Genomic DNA, 20,124 nt, shown 5'->3' with positions numbered 1-20,124 from the left:
TGATGAAGCGGATGGATGCATAAAGGGTCACGGACTACTTTCTCTCTATGGCGATGGTGCGGTTACATTTTCCGCCTTCGGGATGTAGTGGAGTTTAAGGCTTGACAATTAACGAGGAAAAATCACAATTTGCATTTCATCGTTGGCGCTCATTGTCATCCGAGGGTGAGACGACATCGTTAACGTCACAGATGGCACCATGTGCACGTTGATGCTGGGTCCAACTATGGCGCGAAGAAGGAGCCGGATGTTCGCTGATGCAATTCTTGATCTCCGTCGTAGAGAATCGATTGGACTCTCTTTCAACCCCGAGACGTACTGAGGGAGCTGTCATGAGAAGTGCAAACGGTCTGTGATCGATCAATCACGAGCGACTCCAACGTCATGTATGTGATGCAGGGACATCGGCGAATGCTCTATTGTCGTCTCGTCGACACACATAGTCCAACTTCGTCATGGCTCTACTCTGTCAGATGATACCAGTCGCCATTCTTGCGTGTGCGAACATCGTCATCGTCCACGTACCACAGCAGCCGCCTGTTTCGACTTCCACCTCCCATCAATCCTCCACACGTCCGCCGCTCAGGGGACGTAAAAACGCCGCTTGCTTGAATTTGATCCGCGCCCTATGGCAGTGAATAACATACAGGGCGTAAACGATCTCCAGGAAGTAAAGTCACATTCGTACCATCCGGTCGAGACTTGAGCGGGTAAGAGGAGCATTCCCGATATACAGCATTTGCAATGATTCACATGGAGAGAAGAGAGAAGAAGTTGAAACGGCTATGGCGGCTGCAGCGGCGGAGGACAGACACACAAAATAGATCATGGGAAGGAAACTCGTACGCCTGGACTTTTCTAGATGTACGCCGCACAGTCAAGAATGATCATCGTGTGAAAACAAAGATCTGGGAAGACATGCACAGGGCGTACGATGGAGCGAATGAAGTCCGCGATCATACCGATCGTGTGGGCTTTGACCGGCTTTGCAGGCTTCTCTCTCCAACTGCTTTGTGCCAATGCCCGATGCGCCAAGCCCGGTTGGCTCGCCCTGCCCATATTCCCATCAACGGGATTGGGAAATCTTCCGGATCGCCGGGTGAGGTTGTACATTACATGCACGTGATGAATGTATCGCATGGCGAATTTTACTTGCTAGACACGCTATGGGACGACGATGGACTCGGTGACATGGATACTCTCGATCTGGATCGATCCGCAAGACGGTGTCATCGTCATTGTCATTCTCATTATAGGACGATGTCGGTCGAAAGGCCCCGATCGTTTACGGAAGTGATGACATGGATGTACGCAGGTTTAGCTGCGGTCCCGTGAGCCTGATACTTACAGTGATTAGATTTTGTGTCAAGTGCATGCAGCGGCTGACGATAATGACTGTGATGACCTCGTGATGATTAAGGTTCCCCCGCCGAGACGAGAGAGTGAAACGGAAAACAGCTGGAGGCCAGTGTGTTTACCCCAGATCCATGGCGGAGAACAACCACATGCGATGGCATTGTGAGAGAGTACTGTACCACTTGAGACATTCTGGATCGACCACCGGCACACATTGCGAGTCTATCACAAGCACCGACAAGCATCACAAGCGACCATAAGAACAACAGTCATAACAATGCACCTGCACCGGCAAGTAGAGTGATACCCATAGCAGACATGTGAAACGAAACAGTCATGATGATATACGAAAAAATGGAGGAGGTTGTGGAGTACAGAAAGAGTACTACCTAGGTACTAGGTAGGCAGTCTTGTCTGTGCGGCAGACACGGACGAGAGCCGGCGCAAAGCCGATGGAGCAGCAGCAGAGATCAGACTGATTGCCGATTGGGTGGCGGGCCAAAGGGCAAAAAAGTTCCCCAGAAGACGACAACCGCCCGCGATTTAAGCATCCTCGGCTTTATGGCAATGGTCCAGTCCAGGTGGGAGCTTTAAACGTTCCCTGCTGCTTGCTGCTGCTGCTGCTGCTTGCCCGCCATCGGTACGTCGGTCTTGTCTGTGTTGCCCTAGATACACATTTCCCCAAGTGATGACCCGGCCGGGACAACTCCACCGACCTGTCCAAAAATTCCGAGCATTGCCGCAATGGTTGGGCCTGTGATGATTGTGGATGGGTAGGAGGAAATGTAGAACCATACAGTTTGCAATGAATGCAATGAATGAATGCAATGAGTGCACTGTATGGCTGTAGGTGTGCGCGCGTGTGGTGCTCCAACTCGTTTCCTCTCGGGGTGATCGTCGAGGTCTCGCATCTGTCTGTCTCGTGCTTGTCGTGGAAGCGCGGTTAATCACTCTCGTAGCTCACATCGCTTCTCCAATCTTATCCATCTCTCTGCCTTGGACTCTCCGGGCTTTTACATATCAACCTTCACGATCGCCGTCCCGCTTTCTTTTTCTCTCTGCTCCTCCCTCCTCTACTTCCTCTCTTCACCCACAACCTCGCTCACTCATCCAACCACCCCGAGTCGCAAACATGGTTCCTACTCCTGTCATTGAGTCTGAGGTTCTCAAGGATGTCAACGTCCTCGGCCGCCTCAACCCCCAGAGCCGCAAGATCCTGAGCAAGGAAGCGTCCGTCTTCCTCGCCATCCTCCACCGCACCTTCAACGCCCGCCGCAAGGCTCTGCTCGAGCGTCGCCAGATCCGCCAGGCCGAGCTCGACAAGGGCGCTTCCCTCGACTTCCTTCCCGAGACCAAGCACATCCGTGAGAACGACGCATGGCGGGGTCCGCCGCCGGCTCCTGGTCTCCAGGACCGACGATTGGAGATTACCGGCCCGGTCGACAGGAAGATGGTGGTCAACGCCTTGAACGCGGAGGTCTGGACCTACATGGCCGACTTTGAGGGTGAGTTCGGGCGGGAACTTTGACACTCGATTGCTTTGGCGGCTCACTGACGTACTTCTCCAGATGCCTCGGCGCCCACCTGGGACAACATGATCGGCGGTCAGGTCAACCTCTACGATGCTATTCGCAAGCAGATCGACTTCAAGCAGGGCGAGAAGGAGTACAAGCTCCGCACCGACCGCGTCCTCCCCACCCTCATCGTCCGCCCTCGAGGATGGCACTTGGAGGAGAAGCACTTCGTTGTCGACGGCGAGCCCATGTCCGGTAGCTTGTTCGACTTCGGCCTGTACTTCTTCAACAACGCCGAAGAGTTGGTCAAGCGTGGTCGCGGCCCATACTTCTACCTGCCCAAGATGGAGAGCCACTTGGAGGCCCGTCTGTGGAACGATGCCTTCAACCTCGCTCAGGACTACATTGGCATGCGCCGCGGTACCATCCGTGGTACTGTCCTCATCGAGACCATCCTCGCCGCGTTCGAGATGGACGAGGTAAGATCATGGAATGCTAGCGATAACCATCCTTTCAGAACTTTGCGATTGACCAGATTCCCCCACACAGATCATCTACGAGCTCCGTGAGCACTCTTCCGGCCTCAACTGCGGCCGATGGGACTACATCTTCTCCGTCATCAAGCGATTCCGTCAGAACAGCCAATTCATCCTTCCCGACCGATCCCAGGTCACCATGACCTCACCCTTCATGGACGCCTACGTGCGCCTACTCATCAAGACCTGCCACCGTCGCGGTGTCCACGCCATGGGTGGTATGGCCGCCCAGATCCCGATCAAGCACGACAAGGCCGCCAACGACAAGGCCATGGACGGCGTCCGCGCCGACAAGCTCCGTGAGGTGCGCGCCGGCCACGACGGTACCTGGGTCGCTCACCCGGCCCTCGCTCCCATCGCCGCCGAGGTCTTCAACAAGCACATGCCCACCCCTAACCAGTTCCACGTCCGCCGCGAGGAGGTCGAGGTCAGCGCCAACGACCTGCTCAACATGAACGTGCCCGGTCAGATCACCGAGAACGGTATCAAGGTCAACTTGAACATCGGTATCGGCTACATGGAGGGCTGGCTCCGTGGCGTCGGCTGTGTCCCGATCAACTTCTTGATGGAGGACGCCGCCACCGCCGAGGTCTCCCGCTCCCAGCTGTGGCAGTGGGTCAAGCACGGCGTCACCACCGCCGAGGGCAAGAAGGTCGACAAGCAGTACGTCCTCAGCCTGCTCAAGCAGCAAGCCGAGGAGCTCGAGCGCAAGGGCCCCAAGGGCAACAAGTACAAGCTCGCCGCCAAGTACTTTGCCACCCAGGTCACCGGCGAGGAGTACGCCGAGTTCTTGACTTCGTAAGTTTTTTTTTTGCCTTCCCTTATCTCGTCCAGACTCACACTATCCCCATTCTATGATATTTGATACTTGAAGCTCAACCGCTGACATCTTCTTCCCACAGCCTCCTCTACAACGAGATCACCGCTCCCGCCGACAAGGTCGCCGCTGCCAAGCTGTAAACAGATTCCCGAGCGAAACGAACGAAATCGGTGTTCCCGGAGTGTTCTCTCGAAGCTCACCTGGGTATGATGTATGCTGGAAAAATGAAATGGATTTAATTCCTTTGGAGGAAAGCGGCATCGAGGCGCGACCACTTAAGGTTGGTCCGCGCTTCCTCTCTTGTCGTCTATCCGATCATGTCATGTAAAAATCTTGCGCCTCTTATTTGCAGAAGAAATATGAAAGACAGCCGAAAAAAATCATTATATCCCCATCGTTATCCCATCGAGCAAGGAGAAGCATTACGACTTCATCGTTCCAGTCGTATCGTGGTTTGTTTCCCCAGACTGTTCTTACCCATGCTCCAGCTCATCACCGCTGTTGGTGCATATATACCTAGGTATGATTGTTCCAGTCCAGCATATGAGACCTGCGTCACATGTGAAGAAGATAGCCTCATCCCCTCCCCTGCCTTGTTATTCTCAGCGCAAATATGTAAATCCATCTCCGAAATGCCACGCACACGCCGTCTTTCTCCAAAATCTCTAGACTCAACTACTCACGACATGACATATAGCAACCTTGTGCCTGCCATCTCCAGCTCACAGACCAGCACAGCGGCGACCTCCCCTCTAATAACAAGTCTTCTCACAAGACGCTACCACGGTCGGGCAGTTCCCTATAGATCTGATTCTGGCACGTCAACCGACACAGAATCAATCCGTTCATTTTAGACTCTCTCACATCTCGAAAGGATCCGCTCGTTTCAAACTCTAGCCCACTTACGGTGCGAGTGGGGGAGGGCCCGGAGGAAGGGAGGGAGAGAGGGAGGGAGAGCCAGCGCGAGACCTTCGCATTGTCACACTCCCCTCGCTCTAACCTACTCCGCTGGAACAGAGTATTTCTTCCTCTTTCCTCTTCCGCCACATGTTCCATCTCCAGACCCTCCGCCCTCTCCTCCCTCAATGAGAGCAGAGCAGGCAACGGGGCCAGGTCGACGCAGGATCTCTTTCCAGGCGCAGTCGTGGTCGAAGATTGAGTCGTTCGACGTCGCTTGACTTCCGGCGCCGCCATGGGATCTTCCCTCTCATTCGTGGCTGGCCTGTCGTCGTCCTCGGTTGAGAAGCAGACTGGGGATGTCACCTGTACGAAGGATGTTACCCCTCGACGAAGGGAGCAATGGAAATAGGTTTCCCGGGATCGGTTTCCAGAGTGGGGTCGGCCATCAGCTGGAGAGACTGTACACAGGCTTGAGGTCTCTTGGTTTGAGGAGTGGTCTAATTGGGTGATTGGGAAGAGGTCGAGGGGGGCCTCGTTGCATTCATCTTTCGTGAGATGCTTACGGCTGTCGTGTCACGACGCGGTGGGAAATCTGGCCCCAAAGATTGGCAAGATATAAGTCACTTTTCTCTCTCGCGAAATTATGTGGAAATAATCTATCGAATGTAAACAGCTCAGAAGATCTCGCTTCGGCCTCACAGCGCCACCTCGTCGAAATTTTCATCGTCGTCAGGTTTCGAGGCTTGCCTAGGCCGCTCTGCTTTCGCTTTGGCCGCCGCCGCAACAATCGAGGCGTCGTCCGAGTCTTCATCCTCATCGTCCTCATCATCCTTGTCATCTTTATCGCTGTCCAGATCACTCTCATCCTGCGTCAGACCTTTGGCGCCCCGCGAGGGAAGGGCCTGGGCGTTATTCACCGAGGTCGTCGACGTCGACGCTGAGGCCCCACCCGCGGGCTTCGGCGGAGGCGTGGGAGGTTCGATGGTCGAGGTGTTGCCTTCGCGCTCGCCGCCGGAGCGGCTCTGTTCAGGGGTAGGCGGAGTATGCTCGATGCGTGGGCCGTCGCGAGTGACCACGCTGGAGACGCTGCCGCGCTGCTGCGACGATGTCGTGGTGGGGCCGATCTGACGGAGTTTGGGATCCGCGTCGAGATAGTATCCTCGGACACCGACGATGCGTCCTTCCCTTTCGCAACCTTTGAGCCAATCTGGCACCACTACGGGCACGTTCATCTCTACGGCTTTCTCCCATGCCTGACCGCGAGGGTCCGTACAGACGAAGTGGGTGGTGTCAATGCGGACGGTGTCGATCATCTTTGCACCGATTTGGTTGACCGTCTCCGCCAAGCTGTCTTTCAATTGCGGCGCCATGATACCCGGGGTGATGGTGATGCCCGTGAGGTCCGTCATCTTGTGCGTGCGGACCGTGATCTTCTCTGAAGCATACTGACCGGCACTGGTACGTAGGACCAGCTGAAAATTGTAGTCCGTATCCAGCGCAAGACCACTAATCTTCGTGCTCAGCTTGTCCTTTGGGATGACACCGGCCTTTGTGCCGTTACGATATAGGCTCAGGCTGCGCAGCTCTGCGGTCGCAAGATCGACGGGGTCCCATTCGAGGACGATGCTGGTCTGAGTCGCATTGCGGCAGCGTAGGACAGGCGCAGAGGGCGAGCGCGAACCGAATGCGCCGAGAATGTCTGACTGTAGCGCGGCGAACTTTTGCTCGGCGATGAGCTCGGCGTGCTGATTGCGGGAGACATTGATGTCGACGATGCTGCCGGAGTGGATGTCTGGCGGGAGGAGGATGGATGGAAATTCAATCTGAGGACGGTTGCGATCTTGATTAGCTAGGCTGTCAGGGACGATCGGACATGGAGCGATCCTACCAAGCGCTTGTCTTCGGTAAGGAGGACAGCTACTCCGGCATCGACTTTGCCGACTGTGAGTGAGACCAACATGCTTGCCGATCGACTGTGCGTTTCTGTGTGACGATCACGTATGCGAGATGGGAACTGTCGTTCGTGGTTTATGCTAGCTTGGACAAACGCGGCACGACTGACTGCCGATCATTCCCCTAATAGCAGCCGCCAAGCGGCAGCACAACGTGGCCATCACAGCCAAACGCCATCGGAGCTTGTCGATGCCGTGGTCGTCGTCGTGGTTCAAAAAATATATATGTTTATATGTTCGTCGCCTCCCGGACCCGACATGTTTCTACCAGTTCATCGCATCTGACAAAATGTGAAGCTCACCATACACTGTCGCGGCAGTCCATGAAGACTCGTTCGCCGGCGAGGAACAAGATCAAAACATCAAACCTACGCCACTCAGCGCCTTCCGTGGCAAGCACAAATCCATGCGCGGACGAGATCCCCACGTTCGATACCAGATGTCCAGTCAATGCTGGACTGCACAGATCATGCTAGACGGACCTCGGATTACAGCTTTTAGGGAACCTCGTAATTTTCGCAACGCCGATTACACGGACCGGAAGGCCATACGATGGAATCATGTTCGGAAACGACGAACTTACTTGGAGAGCATGTACCGCATGCTCACATGGAATTTGGCCCAAGGCAAAGCCTCTCCAGCATCCCTGTCACGCTTGCCATACGAGATACTCAGCATGGTCTTTTACTATCTGGTAGGACGAGAGGTGTGTGCCTGCCGTCTTGTGTGCAAGGAGTGGGAAGAGACCACTCGACCGTTTTTTGCCCAGCACTACCTTGAGCGCAGGTTGTTCTGGATTACTGGCGCAAATTTGGCTCGGCTGGAGATGGCGGTTCAAAAGTTTGGACCTTGGATGAAGTCGGTGGTCATCGTGCCTGTCCACTTCACTCTTGATGGTTTCATCCAAGCCTTCCGGACCTATCTCCACTATCGAAGAGCTCCAGATGCCGGGCCAAGGGCAGGTCTCTACGGTCACGATGATTCGAGAACCGCTTCATGTATATCACCACAGAAGCATGCACGAGTCGCCCGACGGCTGGAGTACTTCTCTCGCCCAGGCGCGTACTTCTATATCGGCAGGTGGAATCGAGGCATTGACGCTGGGCGGACAGAGACCCGTATCTACCACGACCGAGCACAGGCCCACCGCTTCCTACGAAGCTATGCCGCGGGCCTCCTCGCCCAGCCGTGGCTTCGTCTACGGCGACAGGATGGTCCCAGGCTTGCAGCGGTGCAGCGCCAACTTCCACATTGCAGGCTCCAAGTGCGAAGGCTTGACTTCTCCGCGCCGCAGCTGCAACACAACCGGGAGGTCCTCGGCGTGACCGCGCCAGAATGGGGGGTGGAGCTGGCCCTCTTCTGCCCTGATCAGACCTGGCTATACGATGTCGATTACAGCCGGCATGTAGCCACGATCGTGGCGGAAGCAGTCGCTGCATTTCCCCCCTTGGCCGCGTCGTCGTCTGACCATCGAATGAACCACACCTGGCGAAGCGACTCTAGCCTCGTTCAGTGAAGGAAAAGAGGAAGAAGTAGAAGGGTGTGACGCCATCGGCTCATCCGTGGATTAGCCTGTCCCGCCGAGTCTTGTCCCTCCCGCGATTGTGTGATGATCACACAGGGCCGGAGATTTGTCCAAAGGTGTGCTCAATGTAAGATGTAGTTGACAAACATTACGCAAATAATTGTCCATACATACCTGTGTAGATGCGATGACGCGCACCCGTCAAAAAACACGTGAGGCGGTCCAGCCCGGGCGAATGACGGTCGCGAGAGTCTAGGCCTCCGGGGCAGCTGCTGTTTTGTAGTACAAGCCGCCCACACAAGTTCTATATGGAGACGAGACGAGAGTCGATCGGTGCGCGCGGGAAGGACGGAGACACACACGCTTCACCATTCCGTCTCGTCTGTCACCATCCACGTGGGAATCATGAGCGACGAGCTAGCGCCTGGGCGCTGCGCGGTGAAGCATGCGATGGGCCGGGGGGTGGGGAGAGAATGGATGGCGAGATGAACGGTACAGTGCAGTACATGCTGTGCATAAGTTTGTTGTCAGGTGTGGTCTGGAGTCGAAATGGATGGGATGGGAAACATGTCTTTTCATGCCACCGAAGGGAATGAAAGGGAGGACGAAGGGAATACCCGTCGCCGCCCCTCGAACGCCGCCTTCGAACCGTCTCATGCAGGAGCCCTAGCGAGATCAGCAGGCTTGCTATGTGGAAGAAAAGAGCCGAGGGTGGTGGTGGTGGTAGTGGTGATGGCTATCATGAATGTATCATATCACATCACGGAGTTGCATAGTGCACACATTGTTAGTGCTAGATCTGCCGCTGCTACTGGAGAAAGAAATCACGATGATTATACAAGCTCGCTCGCCCGGCGATATTGCCCAATCGGGACGCCTGAGAGAGACATTTCCGTTCACATCCCAGTCCTTGAAACGTATTCGTTACTCATCATCACATCGGTATAGTATGAAAAACATAGAGGAGGACCAGAGGGAACCGCGGGCCGAAGAAGGATTGCGGACTCTCCACCCGTACTGGGTTGGGGAAAGGACGGAAAGTGTGAGATCTTGCTCTCCCAAAGTTCTCATCGTTAGACCCTGACGCCTTGCTGTTTACGGCAGGAGCACCAATCCGTGATCGTTTCTTTTGTCAGTCCTGTCCTCCCGATGCGATGCGATGCGATGCGATGCGATGACAGTACGGCACGGCAATGCGACAGGGTCCTCCAGATTTATTGTTTTCCACCTTCAGATCACAAGTCGGAAGGTCTTCGAGGTGTTGATAGGAATCGCACAAATCGGAGGAGATGGGTAGGTGGGAGAGACAGCTTGCCTGAAGAATGCTGGCGGGCGCCAGCGTGTGTAGTCAAGGTTCCGTCAAACGACGCCGTCGCCGCCATCTCCATTGTCTCGTGAGAAGGAACAAAGTTTCGCGTTTCCAGAAGCACTCCTCTCACCTAACTGTCAAAACTTAATCCTCGAATGCAGGATTGCAGCAGCGCATGGGTTGGCTTCCACGCGAGGACGAAACAAGTTTGATTGGCATGTCGTTTGCTGACAACGGGCTCTAGTTGGACGGAGCGAACGCAGGTGCCGCTTGCTAGTCATTCGCACTAAGAAACATTCTTGGTGAGGGGAGAGGAGACATGACATGCCATGGACGTATCTTCCGCGTCTGATGACAGCAGCAGAACCCGTGCGATATGTCATTGTACCTCGCGATCATCGTGTCGACGACATACCGATGGGTGTCATCAGCAACCTCCATCGTCTGCCGAGTGGACAGCACGTTGGTCTTCGTGTCAAGTGGAGTGACATGCAAACGCTACGATAGACCAAGTTACAGAACTACAACATCCAACCTCCAACTTCACGATCAAATCACTAGACCCGAAAAGAGCTTGAACCTGTCATGCTCCCGTCGCTGAGCGCGAAATGGCAATGCGGGGAAGCTGGTTTGAGGTGTGAGCGAGTATGTAATTTGCGGTGGTCATCAGGAGTCGTAGTTCGATGATGACAACCATCGGCGTGACAGGGTGTCTGCATCGCGATACGAAAATAATACACTCCGTCGTTGCGATCTCCATGCGAGCACCTCTCGTGACGTATCGTAGATTGCAGATTGCAGATCGCATGATGACGTTGGTCTTGCCGTCAGTCGTATATCGCTACTCATCTGATTAAAAGGGCGATCAGCGTGACGGACAGATAGCTCCGGAGGCCCAGATGAACAAAGCGAAAGGTCGAGACCGGGCGATCGCAAAAAGGGCCGGTCAGCCCTTAGGTGGCTCTCGTGTTCGCAGGTTTCCTCTTTCGTGCACTGTCCGAAACCGTCGACACGTTTATTTTGCACGGTACCACGGGAGAGGACATGTAAGGCAGGCGACGCGGTATCCGACGGAAATCGTATTTCCAGTTGGAAAAGCACTTTCGAATCGCACAGATGTAGGGGCGTGTGTGTGCGTGTACCGGATGCATCCTGTGGGCGTACAACCCCAACGCTGGCTCGGTGTTGGAGGCTTGATGGGGTGCAGGCGGAGATGCGCCCACACACGCAGGGATAAAAATGACGGGCAGCCGAGGGCGTCCACGCGTTTCCCATGGGTCTAGCCATCGGCGTCGCCGAAGGCTTGCAGAGGGAATTTTTAGCACTGCACTTTTCCCTCGTGCGTGAAGGAAAAAAGTCCCGAAGCAATGGAAACATGGTCAGGCCGGCGTGGGAATTGGTCTCACGGGCTTGTCCACGCCATGGCAAACTCTACTGGCTCGGGCCGTTTGGTCGACACACCGGCGTGCAGACCGGGTCCTGTTGCTTGTCTCGCCAGCCCAGGCAAAGATGAGACCACTTGTGTGTGTGTATTCGATGTGCTTGGGAGTGTTGGATCCAAAGCTTGCGTGCGAGGTCATACAGTCCTAAGAGTTTAATGTGATGTCGAGTCTCGCTTAGCACAGATAATTATTGGTCCCATGCCTTTCCCTGTCAGACTAAAACATCAGCGCTATGCGCATCTCGGACGTCCATTTTCGGACAGTATGTCATCAGCTGTGATGTGAGAAGAATGATAATTCGTAAATGCATTGCAATTTGCTAGTCACGAGCGGCCCAAGAGTGAGGTCATCGTATGCAGGATGACCTTTGAAGCTTGCAATACGCTATACCCAGGATCATGATGATATTGCAAACCATGCCAGAGTGCCTCGAATCGTCTGTTGTGTAGCTTCAAAGCGTTCTTGACGAATTGAAGGCACAAACACTATTACCTGCTCTCAAACCCGGAACTTGACAGCCATATCCGCGGCAGGCGTTGAGACCGCTGAGCCAAGCCGCATGGCGGCGGCGACGGTTTGCTGTGGGCGCGATCCTCCATGGAAATTGACGTTTGTACGAGTGTTCCTCCTTGCAGACGCTCCCACAACCACATGCTGGATTTGTGCGCTCAGGGCTATCGCTGTCGATAGGCCGAGGGGACCGCGCCGCAGTGTTGGAACCCATCCAAAATGGGCGCATTTGAAATAGGTTCCATTGGATTCGGCGTGGAGCAACCCACATGATTGGTCGCATCGGTCAACCAGCTGTGCTGTATCTTAAATCTTCGCACATCTGGGTGCATACAGCTCAGATGAAGTGCAAACATGGTCTGTGAATCTGACGAGGAAAGACAATCGTCTGCGACTATTGTTCGCGCGATGTCAAGCTCCCCATCTGGTGGTTATTAGATACTCACACCACGCACACGCAAGCCGAGGAGGTCGAACAGGAACGCTCTCGCACGTGGCAGCGCACAGTAGATAAGCCAGGCGGCCCAGCAGAAAAGACCAACGGTACTGTCGACGGGCGGCCCGCTCGGTTGAGGGAAGCTACTGCCGATCCGGTCGAAGTCCCGAACTTGACAAATGTGCCCAAATCGTAATGTGCGCAACCGATTAGGTCTTCTTCAACCCACCATCCTCGCGCTACCTAGGACCAACTCCATATGCGTCCTGCCGGCAGCAAAGAACGTCCAGCTGTTATGAGTGTGATACGATGAAGCATACACGTACGATGGGGTTGGGTTTCCCGATGGTACTGTGTGACGCCGCTCCAGTGCTTGTTCAGCTGCGGTCATTGCTCGCGAAAAGCGTGTTTAAGTAATAGTGTTTGGATGGGGTGATGTGTTGTTACACGTCGCAAATTAGAGATGGAGTGTGACGAGCGAGCATGTTTGTGTCATTTGCCTTCGTCCAGATACAATCACATTGTGTCCAGGTGTCACGATGGAGAAATCCACAGTGCCTGCACGTTCGATGCACCCGCAATGACAGTTCAGGAAGCGCCATCAAGCGAGTCGGATTAGGGAAGTGCAAGACCCATGTCGCGATATATTCTCCGTGTTTAGCAAGGTGCATATGACATTACGCAGGCCAAGCGAACATGAGTCTCGACTCGATCAAATGGCCATGTGTTCGCGCCGGGGCCTGCCCAATAGCGGGCTGTCACGCACGAAGTGGATTGGCGACGAGCTGATGTTGCTGATGACAAGGGTTCAATGTCATCTCGTAGAAGACCGGGATTATCATTTGAGTTGTGCAAAGACCGGGGCCACATTGCATGAGGATTCCTTCCCGCCCCAACTCCCGGACTCGGGAAATGAGACACGGTCTGTGAACGCGTTGCGGTCACCTCGAAAGTACGAGCAAATGACCGAGTACTGCGGCTCGACAGCGAAATAATAGGTCTTTCGGTTTCTCAAACACGGTGAGCACAGGCGCGAGGACGCTCGATTGACGTGAAAAGCTGGTGAATGCAACGGACTGTGACGAGAGGGGTTCGGGCCAGCGCGCGAACGTGACGGCAGCCAGCCCGCCACATGCTGGAGGCCTGGCGTGAGATTGATTCGCTACCTCCAAATGCACCCCCAGCGACCGGCGCCAACTGCGAGGTCTGCCAACATACGCGCTGATGCTGAATGCATGGCAGACAGTGCTGTGCAGGAGCAGCTGAAGCGCTGGTTTCCAGCACAACTCATGGACCACTAAGCAAAGAGAATGCGCACAGTCGGCCTGACTGAGGTGTTTTGCATCACATGTGACAGAGTTCGAGGACAAAAATGGATCGATCTCGCTCATCAACAACTGCTTAGAAAACATTTGGTTCGTGATCGCCTCATTATCGGAGTGTGCATTGGAATCGAGGCCCAGATCTGAGTGCAGAGGTCAGCCTGATCTTGATCTGCGAGTGGCCGCACGTGCAACATGTTGGCCTCAACGAGTGATCGCCTTGGTCCTGCATTGTGGCATATCAGCCCTCGCACATGCATAGTGCCACCGCGCTCCCTCGGTGTAGATCCTTCATCGTTGAGGTACATGAGCGTGCTGTGCCGCTTAATCTCACCAAAGCCATCCCAGATTACATGAAAATGCCAACAGACATCATCAGGCCAGGCGTCGTCAGCATCGCTTCGAGCAGACGCGGCGATCCCCTAGTACTGGCCAAGGCAAAGTGGCACCAAGGCAAAGTGGCACCAAGGCGGCTTTCTGGTTCGTGATGTGCATGCCCTCGTCGAATGTGGAACAATGAGGCTGCCGAGGGCATTCCTTATCCACTGTTGTGTCAACTGGCGGCACGCAGGTACCGCATCGAGGCTTACAAATAGGCGTTCCTCGCTCCTCGTCACAGCCATATGACGGGATGAGGGTCTCGAGCGAACTGTCATCAGGATCGACGTTGAGAGGATCAAATGCTTGTGCCGCGGCATTTTCAGCGTTGTGACGGAAGGAGCTTGAAGATCCAATTCCTGGCTGAGCCGCCGTCGATACATGCATGTTGTACTGACTACTACAGATGCAAGTGAGGTAAGCGAGATGAGGCAGATGATCTATCCCGAGAGGAGCGATTGATGCTAAGATACAAGGAGTAATCTCTCTCCCTCTCACACACGCACACGCATTCGCTTCCACGCATTATAGCATGGTGACAGGCAGACCGCCGCGATTCACTCATTGATTCGCGCCAACATGGGTATCTAAATCGTATATTACTCACAGGATGGCAGTCGGGATGATCTTGCAAGGTATTGGCTGGTCGATATAGTGTGCAGAACAGCACTGTACCGCTCAACGAACACCTGGGCAGGCACAGTTTCCGCAGGCAGAATGCCCTACCTAGGTAGTTCCACCGCCTGGACTGCTTTTTATCAGCAGACTGGCCGCGCGCGGGCTGGCTGCATCGTGCAGGAGCGTCTGGTCTGTCACGCACACATACATATTTTTACACACACACGGACACACCTTCTGAACATCCACCCGCCCGCCTCTGCTGACCCGTCCGCCGCCGCAGTGGCCTCCTCCATCACGCCTGCTTAGATCGGGTCTAGCCTATTTCCCGTGATTGGGTGCGGATGGCATTGGTCAAGAGAACAGGACGGCATACATACATACATACATACATACAGGACCCGTAGACACCATGCTCAGAGCTCGGTCTGGTATTATGGACAGGCAGTACTGTGGGTGTTGAGGATGGAGACGTACCTACCGAGGTAGGCGATGGGCCCAACGGCTGCCAAACGGAAGGACCAGGATGGAACTATGGTACATAGGTCGTTTCCGAACGTTATTCGGCAACTTTTTCCACGCGAAACCTCGTGATTGGCGAGTCGAACGGTGAGGCAAGGGTCGGCACACAACGAGGCAGTTCTTGACAGCCGTGGTGTGAAAGAAACACACGGTGTGTGTGTGTGATCAGCTCGTGTTGAGGAGGAAAGGGATACCAAAAACTAGCCCATAGCTTTGAGAAAGAAGCACCGAAATGCCACGCAGGGAGCGGCGGACGCGCGCCTAGGCAACAGTCGTAGCGACAGCATGGAAAGGCCGACAGCAGCGACAAGCAGCGAACGTCTCCAACAAGAGCAGCAGCACCGGCGAGAGACACCGATGATCAGGAGAGAGCTCTTTATCCGGACCCAGCAACATCATCGTACACATATCAGGCTTCACATAGAGCCAGCAAAATAACCATACAATAACAATTCAAGTAAGTACAATCGTCGTGATTCATCGTGAATTATATGGTACCCGTGGACAAACACACGCATACTGCACCCATACCGATGCTGGGATGTCCAACTTTGCTTCAAAAGTTCACGATCCCGCAGCAGAGCAGACCTATCACTATCATCACCGGGAAGCGTGCGGGTAGTGAAGGCGATGGTGGTGCGGCCTCTGCTCCCTTTCGCCCTCTTTCCTCTTTCCTCTTTCCTCTTTCTACCGCTGCTGCTGCTGCTGCTGCTCCCTCGGGTGATGAACCAACTCCTCACGCCATCCCATCGCATGCTCTTCTCCGGCGGCTGTTCTCGGGGATTGATGAGAATCACGACGATCGATACGACTGGCATCGGCACCACCAACGTGTCACATCCATTGCTGTGATGGAGAACTAGACCACGCGCATCACGCGAATTGGCAAGGCTCAAACCCACTCTCTTCCTCACACACACACATACAAACAAACACATACACGCACACACTCCCCTACACGCACATAGACAGAACTGTATGCTTCATCGCCGTCCTGGCCATTCATCCGCACGCGCACCTCCAAACAACAGACAGACCAAACCAACGCAATAATCATGATGACTATCTATCACCGTGACCACCACCCATCTCGTCCTGCACCACCCTGGCCGGGGCAGCCACACCCAACTCGCACTTTCACACGCACACGCACACGCACCCACCCGCATGTATGCCCTGTTTCCCGCGTGCACTAAAAACCTACACTCTAGACTAATCAAACGAATCTGGCGCTACTGTACCGAACCTCTAGTTCCCATCCCGCTGGCCCCGATGGGAGAGACGAGGGAAATGGCTTGTTTTTTTTTCGTTTGGAGATGTGTTGCAACCCGTGGACTGTAGGGAATTCAAGGTTCTCTCGGGCTCTCACCACACAGCAGAGACCACCGGCAAGCCCAATCCACGGTAGCTCTCCGCAGCGTCCCCCCGTGCTTCTTTTGCTTCTTCCAGTCTTCTTTTCTTTTGCCCACCACCACCACCACCACCACCACCCGCTCCCCATGGTCGTCCTCGTCGGCCACGCTAATGGAATGGCCCATGTTCCTCGTCTAGCCGCTCCCTTCTCAAACAATTTCCCTCTGGGCCTGTGATGACTGGCACAGTGGTGGAAGTAGTGATGTGGGCAGCAGCAGCAGCAACAACAACAGCAGCAGCAGCAGCGGGAATGGGTGTGAAGGTGGTGTCCGTGGCATGGTGCTGATGGCGATGGTGGTGGAGGTGGTGTCGAGGATGGTGTTGTGGTGGTGCTCCTGTTAACGGACAATAATGGTGGTGTGTATGGCGGCCATGATGCATCGACACACACCCGACTGCTCCAGTCGCTCGTCTCGTCTCGTCTCGTCTGCTAGAAACCTAGATCCCTAGTACAGTGTACTAGGATACTTGGTCGCACGTATTCCATTTCGGTATGCACGTCAAAGTCGTCTCGCGAGGCTATCGACCGCGTCCAGCCCTCCGACTGCGACGACCGCCTCCCGCACGCCAGGAACCCGAGCTTAAACAAAGGATCGCCGTTTCCTTCGCTCTTTCGACTCGTTGCCTTTTCGTTGTTTCGTCCATCGATCTATCCCGTCCTTCTCGAAACACGCCAACCTCACCTCGTGGCAGCCTCGTTGTCGACGCCCGTCCTCGACGTTGCAAAACCGTCCCTCCACGCCCTGAACCATCTCCTCCTCCCTTGGACCTGTCATACAATCGATCTCATCGGACATCAACGACGACATCCTTCTGACCGCTCTTGGAATCCAATCGCCGACTTCACCTTCCTGGTAGCGCGCGTATATCGTCTTGTCCTTCTTACATTCAACGATCAATCGTCCTCCGTCGTCGCCGTGCCATTCCGAGCTTACTACTACACCCAACAGCGAGTCTGTTCGACACTGTAGCGGACTCCCGGATTCTTCACACGAAACAACTCTTGTCTCCGTCATACTCGGTTACGCATTCGACACAATACGATCGGGTGTGTGTGTGGCACGAGTATTGATTTCCTTGTTCCTTTCACGGCCGTTCAGAAAGTCCTATTTTCAGAGTGGTAAGTCGCTCCGGCTGTGCAACCCATCGACGCACGCCAACTCCCCGCCCGTCGGTCTCTGGATCGCCCTCATCTGTTGTTGCACGCTCCTTTGAAAGAATCTGCCTTTCACTTCCTTGGAATTCTTCACTACATATCGATGTGCCACGACCCATTCTAACGGCCCTTGCACTTTGACCACATCGTATCCGCGAGACGACTTCTGCCACTACTTCCTCGTGTCACTATCGAAAATTGAAAACGTTTCGTCGATCAAGATACTGATATATCTTTCAGTCTTTGTGATATATGACAACCTGCTCTCGAGACGTGTGACTTGAACCACTAGTTGATCTGTCAACGACCCTCAAAACCTCGCCAACAGCTTTCCAACCTGCCCTTCCTGGCGTCCTTCAACGATACACCACCAGGAACAGCCTGGCAAGTTGAAACTCTCACCCAGCAGCGACCATTTGTGTTGCCGCCAACGCCTCCGTCCGACCAACAACTTCTAAACTCTGACTTCATCCCTACCGCAAACGTGGCTGCCGCCGTAGCCTACCCTCTGTCAATGGTTCACGGGCACGACCATATGGGTGCTCCTAGCAGTTTCGCAGCCCGTCGACCCAACGCTTCTCAATTAGGCACGTTCGAACTACCACCACCACCGCTCGCCAGCCTGCAACAAAAGTATCCGACACATTCATACGCACAGCCAGCGCCGGTCCCGACCACCCTGAGCAGCGTGGGCAACCTACTTACGCCTCCCAGCAACGGCTCATCGGATGGTCTGAGTCCAGTCTCCTCCATCGCTCCCAGCTCCAACAACGGATCGGTCCCTCCATACACTCCCACCAGCATGTGGCACCCACCGCACACTTCCCACGCCCCATACGGTGGCTTCCAATCGACCGCACCGCAGCAACACTCTTTCGGCCAGGGCCGTGGTCTGTTCTCTCCTTCGCTCAACTCCATAATTCGTGGATCACAATCACCGACCGCCAGCGAAGCGCTACCTCCTCCGCCGTATGAGATCTCACAATACTCGTCGTCGATGCCCATGTCTGCGCCCAGCCAGCCGGCGGTGCACCAACATCACCAGATGATCAGCAGTGCAATGGTAGGAGGACAGCCACCCGTATCTGCCTCTCAGGCTTCACCAGTCCACGCACAGGATACATTCTCACGGCACACGCCCACGAACTCGTACCACTCCTCGCAACCACCGACGCCATCATACCACCACACCTCACACCCGACTTCGGCAGGACACGCATACTCATCATCCGGCCCATCGCACTCACAGCACAGCCCGATCAGCGGGATGAATCCCTTGGCCAAAGCCTCACCTGTGAGCCAATTCGGATCGATACCGTCACTGCATTCACAATCATGGAACGCACCAATGTACGGAAATACCCACCGACCTTACTTCCAGTCAAGCGGCGCAGTCCTACCGCCCAACAACGCATTCTCGGGGCTCAATAGCCATGGCGGTCAGCTTTCGCTCGTCGGCAGTATGCCGCATCAGATGGGCATGCCCATGAACAGCGGTCAAATGGCACAAATGCAGCAGCTCTACGGCCACCAGACAGGTCATCATCCCAACCCTGCGAATGATCGGCCTTTCCGATGTGATCAATGTACACAGAGCTTCAACCGCAACCACGATCTCAAGAGGCACAAGCGAATCCATCTCGCGGTGAAGCCATTCCCATGTGGCCACTGCGACAAAAGCTTTTCACGCAAGGATGCACTCAAGGTTTGTCTTTCGGTGCACAATGAAGAAAATTTCCGAATCTTTAACTGACCCATTGATAACAGAGACATGTCCTCGTCAAAGGCTGCGGAAAATCGCTCGGCACCAGTGAAGTCAAGGAGATCGACGGGTCCTCACCCAACAGCGACGATGATCACCACAGCCCTCCTGTTCAGGGATCATGAGAACCGGGAGGGCGTTGCACGAATCTTCCTGTTCTTCGACGATGATACACACGGCCGCATCGACTTTTCACTTCATTGAAATAAAACATGTATTATTGCCATACTTACCCGATGCAATCATGAAAACCCGCCCTAGAGGACGCAACTGCCTCGGGACAGCATGCAGCCACGAACCACAGCGTCACGCTTTCCGGGACGATACCCGAGCGAATGCGCGCTCATCTGGAGCCTTGGCCGTGATTTTGGCAGCGCTATGCCTCCGGTCGAGCAGCCGCTCCTTGACAGCACAGTGCTCGACTTCGGCATGGGAAACCTTGATCTTGACCTTCATGATTACCCAGTCCTGATCTGGTATATCGGGAGAGTTTTGGGTTTGATTTTTGTGATGTCCTGGGACGACATGGAGTGACCCGGGCGGAGTTTTCCTGGACCTCGTGTCCAAGGTTTTGATTTTCGATACACGTGACACAACACAAGTTGAGACTTTTGAGATGCAGGAGGGGCGAAAGAGTCACTTGGCTTTGTTTA

At 54.6% G+C, this 20,124-nt stretch overlaps 6 protein-coding genes across 6 annotated transcripts; 4 read left to right on the top strand and 2 right to left on the bottom strand.

The window, feature by feature from the left end:
- Positions 1–744: 744 nt before the first annotated feature.
- Positions 745–1,648, top strand: K489DRAFT_414834 (uncharacterized protein; the record flags this gene model as incomplete). The annotated part of the gene is made up of 1 exon (XM_033608170.1): positions 745–1,648. The coding sequence occupies one exon, from the start codon at positions 745–747 to the stop codon at positions 1,333–1,335; it is 591 nt and encodes a 196-aa protein (XP_033464254.1). The 3' UTR covers positions 1,336–1,648.
- A 629-nt stretch (positions 1,649–2,277) lies between these two features.
- K489DRAFT_9706 (malate synthase) lies at positions 2,278–4,267 on the top strand. The gene is made up of 3 exons (XM_033609086.1): positions 2,278–2,861; positions 2,925–3,349; positions 3,420–4,267. The coding sequence occupies exons 1-3, from the start codon at positions 2,489–2,491 to the stop codon at positions 4,206–4,208; spliced, it is 1,587 nt and encodes a 528-aa protein (XP_033464253.1). The 5' UTR covers positions 2,278–2,488; the 3' UTR covers positions 4,209–4,267.
- Positions 4,268–6,082: 1,815 nt separating this feature from the next.
- K489DRAFT_306362 (uncharacterized protein) lies at positions 6,083–7,104 on the bottom strand (the record flags this gene model as incomplete). The annotated part of the gene is made up of 2 exons (XM_033600565.1): positions 6,083–6,949; positions 7,015–7,104. Coding segments are annotated over 2 exons (957 nt in total), but the record flags the coding sequence as incomplete, so codon positions are not given.
- A 443-nt stretch (positions 7,105–7,547) lies between these two features.
- K489DRAFT_405940 (uncharacterized protein) lies at positions 7,548–8,594 on the top strand (the record flags this gene model as incomplete). Its single annotated transcript, XM_033607199.1, has 1 exon — positions 7,548–8,594. The coding sequence occupies one exon, from the start codon at positions 7,548–7,550 to the stop codon at positions 8,592–8,594; it is 1,047 nt and encodes a 348-aa protein (XP_033464251.1).
- A 5,418-nt stretch (positions 8,595–14,012) lies between these two features.
- K489DRAFT_397530 (uncharacterized protein) lies at positions 14,013–16,637 on the bottom strand (the record flags this gene model as incomplete). Its single annotated transcript, XM_033606908.1, has 9 exons — positions 16,081–16,637; positions 15,655–16,045; positions 15,291–15,401; positions 15,096–15,150; positions 15,015–15,046; positions 14,853–14,919; positions 14,727–14,809; positions 14,608–14,642; positions 14,013–14,363 (listed from the first exon to the last, which is right to left on the bottom strand). The coding sequence occupies exons 1-9, from the start codon at positions 16,195–16,197 to the stop codon at positions 14,013–14,015; spliced, it is 1,242 nt and encodes a 413-aa protein (XP_033464250.1). The 5' UTR covers positions 16,198–16,637.
- A 1,586-nt stretch (positions 16,638–18,223) lies between these two features.
- Positions 18,224–19,596, top strand: K489DRAFT_311651 (uncharacterized protein; the record flags this gene model as incomplete). The annotated part of the gene is made up of 2 exons (XM_033600798.1): positions 18,224–19,414; positions 19,477–19,596. 2 exons carry the CDS (start codon positions 18,224–18,226, stop codon positions 19,594–19,596), a joined length of 1,311 nt encoding a protein of 436 aa, XP_033464249.1.
- Between the last annotated feature and the right edge of the window lie 528 nt (positions 19,597–20,124).

Source organism: Dissoconium aciculare, assembly GCF_010015565.1.
Source record: "Dissoconium aciculare CBS 342.82 unplaced genomic scaffold K489scaffold_1, whole genome shotgun sequence".
Classification (NCBI taxonomy): domain Eukaryota; kingdom Fungi; phylum Ascomycota; class Dothideomycetes; order Mycosphaerellales; family Dissoconiaceae; genus Dissoconium; species Dissoconium aciculare.
Note: the sequence above shows the minus strand (reverse complement) of the source record. Positions and strands in the feature narration are given on the sequence as shown.

What these genes read in the sequence shown, in the direction of transcription:
- K489DRAFT_9706 (XM_033609086.1), top strand. Translation starts at nt 2,489, where the DNA reads ATGGTTCCTACTCCTGTCATTGAGTCTGAGGTTCTCAAGGATGTCAAC. An exon ending in CTACATGGCCGACTTTGAGG is followed by an intron (nt 2,862 to 2,924) that starts GTGAGTTCGGGC and finishes GTACTTCTCCAG; the next exon opens with ATGCCTCGGCGCCCACCTGG. An exon ending in CCGCGTTCGAGATGGACGAG is followed by an intron (nt 3,350 to 3,419) that starts GTAAGATCATGG and finishes TCCCCCACACAG; the next exon opens with ATCATCTACGAGCTCCGTGA.